Genomic DNA, 9,324 nt, shown 5'->3' with positions numbered 1-9,324 from the left:
ATAAAAGCTGTACAAAGAGTTGTTTGATTTGCTAAAATAGACGAGACATATGTTGCACCAGATAAAGTATCTGGTGCAACAGGTTAGTTAACTGTTACAACAGATGTATATATCTGTTTGATAATTTTCAGCAGATGTGTCATCTGTTGAAACAGATATGTGTCTGTTTGTTTTGTCAGTTGGAAGACATAATATATTCACCTTCTTCAGATCATACTGCTCTCCTTTGGATATTTACGTTGTTCAGTGCAACACACAGACAGAGGAGTTGCAATTTTGCTTTTTTAGATGCCTGATAATGCCCTGAAAATCACTTTCTTTCTCCTCTTAGCCCTAATCTCTAATGGAGCGGATGAAAATAAAATCCTCTTTGATGGAATGAGACCCATCTTAGATGTCAATTCCTTTATAGAAGCAGTTAATGCATTAATAGTATTAATCACTACATCATGTTTCGTCCTGCAGTCTTGACATTTGCATGCAGAACATTCGTTGGGAGAGGCAAAATCTGTATATCCAGTATGATCATACTCATAATGGTTTGCTTTAAATACTGTAAGAGGAGTATCATTAGCACTAACAACAGCACCACTACCACCACCAACAGCTCCATCAACAACAACAAGCCCACCCTCCAAACTTATTTTTCTTGTAATGGTTGTTGCTCCAAACAATTTCATTTTTATTCTGTTAATGACCTTAGGGTCTGATAAAGTTTGCACAGCCGTAAAGTAAAAAAAAATGGCATCTTCAACTCTGGATTGATCGGAACTAGCGACGGATGCACATTCTAACAAATTATTACATATATTAGAATGATGATTAGATCATTAAAAAAAACATTGATTAAAAGAAAAAATTAATTATAATTATACTTATTGCATCCTTCGGGGGGGTTGAAGAGATTAAGAAATTTTATATTTTTATGAGTTTTGGCCAACAACCATCTCAAGATTCTTGGATAAGAAACTTATTCCTAGTAGTTCACTTATTGTCTCAAATAAGGAATAGCTTCAAACGCCTAAGCCTATAAAATAACCCCAATAAATCAAAACCATTATTAAGCGAAAAAAATGAATGATATCATAATAGAAGAAAGAAACATTTACCATGAAAGCCCATGGGAAGCCATATAAGTTGACTGTCTTTGGCGCTAACGGAGTCAACAAATATTTGACTGTCATTTTGAAGCTTTCAGACCCCCATGGATAGCTGTTAAACATCTCAAGATTTCGGAGAGCTTTATTAAATCTAGGCTTATATTGTTGTTAACGTCTCTCGCCCAAAGAATATATTATGTACAAACCAAACCAAGCACAATGAATGTTTATGCTTCTTTGAAAGTCCTTTACCTTTCAACGCTTCTATCAAATTTTTGTTTTTGAAGCTTGGATCAATAATGGACACCAGGTCATCATGATCACACGACTTGCCTTTTCCTTTTTTGGGTGTGCGGGGTGATTTTTTTTGGGTTAGAATAGGTATAACTTGAGAAGGAGGATAACATTTTAGTCCAGTAACTATGGTAAACTCCTTCCAACCAAAACAAACAGGCATGCCACAGTAATTTATCCACACCTTATTCATCTTATCTTTATTTTCATACATAAACCTACGCTTGAGAAGTTCATATACCATTTTCATTTGGAAACGAGCATTGTTGTCCTCCGATAAATCAAGATATTTTCCAAAGTAGCTGCCCCTGAAATAAGCATCCAATTTTTTTTCTCGAAGTATTTTTCTGAAGCGTCGAAAGATTTTCTCATGGCTGACTTAACCACGAAATCACCCGTTAAATTTGCGGCACTATCACACTGCATTCTCACAGGATAACAATCAATGCTGAAGGCTTTGACCAGCTCTTCGGTAGAAGGGCTATTAGTATCTACATCATCTCTTTTGAAACATTTCTCCTCCCCGTGTTCATCATATTCTGCTCCTGATTGAGATAGCGCTTGTAAAGCAAGCTCATAGAGTGGTGGAAGCCTAGCTGCTTCACTTGTTCCCTTACTTGAACTTGATTCGATTTCTGTTCTTTTGGGAACCATATTATCTAAAATTAACAGGAACATAAAATAATATATTATTGTTGATTAATGCATCATTAATAAAGAATAACAGTAAATCAAACAAGCAAAACAGTAAAATAACAGTTGCAACAGATCACCAATCTGTTGCACCAGGTAGTATATCTATTGAAGCATTAACCAAACTATTGCAGCGGATGAGTAATCTATTATAATAACACAAAACATATCACTCATCTGTTGAGAAATATAAATGGTCTATGCAACAGGTCATACATCTGTTGCAACACATGAGTGATCTGTTGGAACAGTTATCAACGATCAATATTGTTTAGATTTCTTCCAACACAGGATCATCTATCACGGCAGATGAATGATCAGTTGGAAAAATCAAGTCTTGGACTTTTCCTGTAGGAAGAGTTGGTAGGATTTTATCCAACAAAAGGTTCATCTGTTGTATCAGATCATTAATCTGATGGTTCTTCCATTGCACCAGATGGTTAATTAGTTGCATCAGATTTTTTATCCAAAGCTTAGTCTGTTGCAACATATGGTAAAGCTGTTGTATCAGATTATTAATCTGTTGCATCAGAATTGTAATCTGATGGTTCCTCTAGTGCATCAGATGGTTGATCTGTTGCATCATATGATGAATCTGTTGCATCAGATGGTTAATATGTTGCACCAAATGGGTAATTTATCGGAGGAACAGTAGCACGATTTTGTTAAATAAAAAGCAACAATTTCACCATTTTTATCAAGAACAAGAACAGAAAAAATCAAATCAAATTGTCCTTTTATTTTTATAAACACAAACAATAAAAATCAAACTTTAAAAAGATGCAACAAACAAAAAAAAATCATAATTCACTTCAAAAAGAGAAAAGAAGAGAAGAAATACCAGAAATTAGGATTTTATTCAGATCGCATTTCAAATTAGTGCAACAAATATTGAAATTGTTAACCTATACTATAAGAGAAGTTGGCTCAAGTTCCTCATTTTCTTCAAAACTAAAAAGGCCATAAATTTTTACCTGTGAAATAAGAAAAGAATCGATGAAGAATTCGAAGCTGTTGTGGCCAGAGAGCAAGGTTGTCACGTCGATTGAAGTCGAAAAAGAACTGGAATCCCAACTATTTGTAGTCGGATGTTGAAGTCGCCGAGGATTGAAATAAGAAATTTGCAGAACAGTTAGTTGGGAGAGAGTTGAGAGAAGCTGTCGAGAGAGAGATGGGAGACAGGTTGATTGAATTGAAGAGGGAAACTCGAAGCCCACCTATTTATCATCGGGGGTTGAAGGGAGAAATTTTGCAGAACTGTTGATTGGGAGAGAGTTGAGAGAAGCTGTCCAGAGAGAGGAGAGAGTGGTTGATTTGGATTGAAGAGGGTGTGGGTTGGGTTGATTTGTATTTTTGAAAAGATTAGAAAGGTTTGAAAATATTAATCAAGTCCACAATTAACTTGATCCAGTTTCCTAATAATGTTTGACCCTATCTGTTGATCAATGTCACCAATCCTTCATTCAAGACTTAAAAGACACCTATTCTTCAATTTTCTCAAGTATCTTTGTGCTGACCAAGCCCAACATATTAGTGTGTTCGGTGGAGACCAATACATGTTTCAAAAAATAGTTTTCAATTTATTAAACCTATATTAATCCTTATTTTCCTTTAAGTACTTGTACTTCAAGTTTAAAGCCACACTATTAACTAACATGGGTTGTGGTGCAGTGGATGGGGCTGCTCCTCCCTTAACCAGATGTCGAGGGCTCGACCCTGGGTATGGAGAAAACTCTGTTGAGAGCGCTGCCACCTTAATGGACCCTGCAACGCGCGATTCGGATTAGTCTGAGCTTCAATACGGACACCGGACACAAGATGAAAACCAAATAAAAAAAGCCACACTATTAGATTCAAATTTTAGATTTGTTGATTCAAGCTCAAATAGAAAACAAATTCTATATGGATTCCCTTTTGGAATAATGTTACATATATAATCCGTTAGAATTGGTCTTTATATTATATTTCATTTCAATTATGCATTTCTTGAATTGGTCTCCAACATAATTAAGAATAAATCCAATTGTAAATGCTAATTGGTTTTGGTGAAACGTTCTCCAAAACTATAGTAGTATCAAATTACTTCTGACTTTTAGGCATTAAAGCCTTAGTGGATTTCGTGCAAGCCAACTCCAACAGTACCAAACAACTATGAAAGATTAAAAGTCTATCACGGGTTAAATTACCGAAAGTAAAATTGACTAATTTTTTTAAAGTTAAGTTGAATTAAATTAATTTAATATTTTAAAATTAAAATTAAAATATTTAAAGTCATACAAAGAGTGATATAATTTTTTTCATGTCATATGGTTTTAAGTTTTAATAAAAAATTTAATGTTGGTCACAGTTTATATACTTATTTTATTTGAACCCAAAATATGAAAGCTATCACATATTGAAATAGAGAGAGTATCAACTCGTATGTCAATTACGATCTAGCTTTGATAATCATGACTTTGATCCAATTTTTTTTTTTTTTTTTTAATAATAATCAGAATCCCTCCACGTAAATGGCATTCGATGAAAATGTAGTTACGTTATACATTTGCATTAGATAGTATTTCATGTGAAACATTTGCTTTAGAAAATATGAAGAAAAACTAATAATTTAAATATTAAACTGAAATTCAACTATATATGGAAAGAGATAGGCACTATGAATTCATATAATTGATCGCAACTTATTAAAATTGATGCATAATTATTGTTTAGTATAATCATATCAAATTAAATTCAATAATCTCTTAACAAAATTCTTTTGAACATTTTATTCCATTTCTTTTAGGATTAAAGTTATCGAGATCTCGATTGAGAGACTACTCACTAGTTAGGAGGATAAGAGCTGAATTATATATGTGAATGTTGTAGTCAATACTAACTTGCATCTGGGACTTGACTTTTTACTAGTAATATATGTTGTTTACGGTATGTTTGCATAAATACTTCAACACAAGTTTAAGATTATTTCAAGAATACCAACGAAGTTTTAACATCTTCAACACAAGTTCAACATGAACTATCAAAGAAATATTATTTTAAAGAAATAAAATAGAAGTAGAAGTATACTACCAAAAAAAAAAGGTTAGCCACGATTATTTAGCCCCGATAACAGAAACCGTGGCCAAATCAACAAAAAAATATGTTGTTCCCCACACAAAACATATAGACGCTAAAATACGTGGCCAAAAATAGGCGCGCACTAAATTTCTCTCCCTCCCTTAATTTTTTTTTCATTTTGGTCTCTTCTTTTCTAATTCTAAATTCCAAGCTAAAATATCAGCGCCTCTTCCTTCTTCACTTAAAATTGGTTGGACTTATTCACACAAAATTTGCCTGCTTCATTGTCTCTTGCTTCGGGTAACAAATTTTGAGTTCTCAAGTCAATTTTTGATGGGTTTTTTAGGGTTTTTGTTTTGTGAAATAAGGATGGACGAGCTTTCCACCATCTTTCTTTTTGATTTTGGTACTTCGAAATCTGTTTATACCCATAGAATTTGATATCGGATTTTGTTGTGCAACCCAATTTGGTTAATAGGTATCCATTGTTTTATTGAAACATTTTGAAGAGATGATTCTGGTTTCAATTTGTATTTGTATTGGTAGATTGTTTCATATGAGCAGGAATTTTCAATCAATCTGTCATATAAGTATCAAAGCTTCAAAGTTTTAGAGTAGTGGATTAATCGTTTTTTAATGAGACACATGAATGGGTTTTGACTTTTGAGTATGAATTTGATAAAGAAAATATCCCCCTCCAATTGAAACTTATTTTGTTGCTCTTTATTCAAGTAAAATTTAATTTGAATTTAATGGTTAAATGGTGAATAGTTGATTCATCGAGATAGTAGTAAATGAGAGTAGTAAGCAGAACTACATTTATTTTTAGGTTATGTCAAGTAGGAAAGAGAATCTATGTGAAGAAGTAAACTTGATTAAATGAATAACATGGAGTATAGAATCTCTTGTCAATCTTTAACAATTGGTACTCTTTTTCTTAGCAATATGTTTTTGTTATAGTGAAATTTTTTCCATTGAAAATTTAGTGGGAGATTAAAGATTGTGGTGCTTTCAAAATGTCAGAATTGGTGGACGAACATGCTTAAGGTTTGTCCTCATATAATAAGCCCTCATCAAACTAAAGCATGAAACATATAGCTTTTATCTATGTATGTTATTGTGTTTGTTGTTATTAGAGATCATTTTTCTGAATATCGCTTAAGTTTGCATCGAAAATTATAAGCAGATAGTTGTGTTTTCTGCCATCTCGTAATATTTAGTTTTATGAGAAGTGTTGTTTAGGCTTGATACAGTTTCCAACTTCAATATGGAGCTTGTGTAGTCATTTAGGATCTTAACTTAATGGCTTCACTAAATGACATTCAGTTTATAAGAATCTATTTATTACTGTTCGATAGAGATCGATGAAGTATTCTATTTCCTTATGTTGCATTTCATACATGGTTTTGAGTTCGTTTTTATTTTCCACGCAACACATTTTCTGTTGTTTGGACCTTTCAAAATGAGAGAAGGGTCACTTGAGGTTACTTGGAGCCATTTCCTTTTAATTAGAGTTGTGATTGCTTGCCATCTCCTTTTAATTAGAGTTGTGATTGCTTTTCAGTTTACCAAATGAGCTATCCTCACACTTAGATGATTTCACTTGTTTAAGTTGATCGATAATAAAGTCACTATTTGGAAATACATTATTTCCTTAAATGTTGGATTTATGCCACTTCAACAATAGTAAACACTAGTATATCATATACAAACAATAAATAGGAAATCCTCACCGTGTTGCAAACCCCTCGGGTAACACCCTATTACAGATCCATCAAGCATCCTGCTCAAGTTGCTAAATGAAAAATGTAGGAGGTAAGAGATCCCCTTACATGGGTCCTTTTATTCTAAATATGTTACGTTAATTAGAATGTGTCGAATTTTGTCACAAGGGACACCTTACAGTGATAAGGTCACTTCTGTATTTCTTCCTAACTAAAGAGGTAACCTGTAGGAACCGGCCTAGGTAGCAGTTTTGGCAACACAATGAGTTCATCAATGAAGAAGTGAAAATATAATTTGTTAGTTTGTTTGGCCTCCTTTATTACAATTACATGGCTTTGACAATTCTCGCAAATGTTCTCTTCCACACTCCATACTGGATGGTCTTTCTCAGTGTTTATATTTGCGTTCTTGAACCTGCGTCTGCCTTCATGAGATTACATTGAAAGTGGATTCTTGGTGTATGCTGCTTGATTCTCGAACATATTGTGTTGGATAAGATTCGGTTCGAAAGCTTGACGGATAAGAGCAAGCTCGATGCTCAGCCTGAACTCTTCATTCGACTTGTTCCTGATAAGGCCAATAAGACTCTTTTCATTATTGACAGTGGTATTGGCATGACCAAAGCAGGTAATGTACTCATTTGCTTCTCACCATTTTTACATCGTTTTACTCACTTCCTTTCAACACATCTATCAACTTGCTTTTCCTTTGCTTTTCGTTGTTATTCATGGGACGGATGTAACATACTAGTAGGTATGGTTCAATTGAATCCATAATTTAGGATGCTAAGCATAAATTTATGTTTAGAAAACTATTAAAATTCAATAATTAATAGACATGAACTCATAATGTTAAGCCGTAGATCCGCCTGTACATGGATAAGTATGTGGCCACTAAACACTATGTCTAGTGGTATGAATTGGACTAAAAAAAATGGATAAGTATATAATGTACTTGTGTAGTTATCTTTGTTGGCTTCGGAGATTAATGACTGTAGTTTTTTCCCCTTCATTTGGATTCAATTTATAAATAGTGACTGAAAACTTTATACTAATACTATGTGTGTTTGTTTAAGTAGTTAAACCATGTTATTTTGTTTGCCTAATCAACTGACTTAATATTAGATCCGTCTCTGATGTATGAAGAATTTTTAGGCCTATAGATGTTCATGTGTGTCTGAGGTGATCCTATGGTTGAATTCTAGCAGGGTCGTTGTGTTTATGGACTTTAGATTCTATTCTACAAATTTAGGAGTGGAGTTTTCTCTGTGGTTGTGTAGATTTGGTTAACAATTTGCGTACAATTGCGAGGTCCGGGACAAAGAAGTTTATGGAAGCTCTACAAGCTGGGGCTGATGTGAGCATGATTATTGGTCAATTTGGTGTGGGTTTCTATTCCACTTACCTCGTAGCAGAGAAAGTTATCATAACAACCAAGCACAACGATGATGAGCAATATATCTGGGAAGCACAAGTTGGTGGTTCATTCACTGTTACAAGGGATGTTAATGGAGAGCAATTAGGCAGAGAAACTAAAATCACTCTCTTCCTCAAGGAAGATCAGGTAATTTCATTTATACTTTAGTTGAGATGTATTCTTGTTAATGTCCTTTGTAGTTAAATTAATTAGGTTTGGTGCAGTTCCACACTCCATTCTGTTGTTCCTTGTTCCTCCACTTTATCCTATTCAGATTTTGATAAGCAATTTCAACCAAGTGGAAGAGTGATTTGTGTTATCTTTTGATGGTTTAAGTTTTCCTCTTGTTGGATTCATCATTTGTAACTTGCATTTGTAATTAATTTTTGTGTCATTGTCTTAGAAAGGTTGTGGATAACCTTCTCTTTTAATGCAGTCCATCAATGGTCTAATTTCCTTCGACTTCAACTCATGCTATGTGAATTTGGAAAGGACAAATCATATTGTGTAATAAAACTTTGATCATTACAGCAATTTATGTATTAGGTAAATGCTCACCAGTTCTGTATTGATATTAAGAAATCAATGATTTTTTTTTTTAAATGTATACTTTTGTCATGGTTTGAACCGTGGCTAACTTTAATGTGAATTGAACATATTAGCCACGGATTCTCGTGTGGCTAATTAAAAATAAAAAATTTATTTACTTATTCCTGTCAAATTTACCCACAAAGGAACCGAGGCTATATTCGTCCAAAACCGTGGCTATCCAAATGTTACCACGGACCTCAAAATCATGGCTAATTTCATTGTCATGCCCGTTATGGGCACGCTTTCAACCATGGCAAAGGAACCGTGGAAAAATACTTTTAGCCATGATTTGTGTACAATCCAGCCACAGTTTTACGCGTTGCTAAAATACGTGTTTTTTGTACTGGTAGAGCCAAGTCCTTCGAATTGACGGAGTGTCCTTAAGGAATTAATTCTCCTCACGTACTCGAGGTTGCGGAGTTTTTTCTTTCGGGATAAAAACAATCAG

At 33.9% G+C, this 9,324-nt stretch overlaps 1 protein-coding gene across 4 annotated transcripts; it reads left to right on the top strand.

The window, feature by feature from the left end:
* Window positions 1-5,151: 5,151 nt before the first annotated feature.
* On the top strand, window positions 5,152-8,991 carry LOC107871975 (heat shock protein 83). Of its 4 annotated transcripts, XM_016718817.2 has the most exons (5): window positions 5,236-5,444; window positions 6,131-6,191; window positions 7,367-7,496; window positions 8,149-8,432; window positions 8,722-8,991. In XM_016718817.2, the coding sequence occupies exons 2-5, from the start codon at window positions 6,183-6,185 to the stop codon at window positions 8,794-8,796; spliced, it is 498 nt and encodes a 165-aa protein (XP_016574303.1). In that variant the 5' UTR covers window positions 5,236-5,444; window positions 6,131-6,182; the 3' UTR covers window positions 8,797-8,991. The 4 variants fall into 4 exon arrangements, 3 of the variants coding, with proteins under 3 accessions (XP_016574311.1, XP_016574303.1, XP_016574299.1); XM_016718825.2 differs by having other exon boundaries at window positions 5,233-6,191; window positions 8,510-8,991; XM_016718813.2 differs by having other exon boundaries at window positions 5,236-6,191.
* Window positions 8,992-9,324: the final 333 nt, after the last annotated feature.

This window comes from Capsicum annuum, chromosome 1, assembly GCF_002878395.1.
Source record: "Capsicum annuum cultivar UCD-10X-F1 chromosome 1, UCD10Xv1.1, whole genome shotgun sequence".
Taxonomy (NCBI): Eukaryota; Viridiplantae; Streptophyta; class Magnoliopsida; order Solanales; family Solanaceae; genus Capsicum; species Capsicum annuum.
The sequence above is the reverse complement of the archived record's forward strand: the minus strand, read 5'-3'. Positions and strand labels throughout refer to the sequence as shown.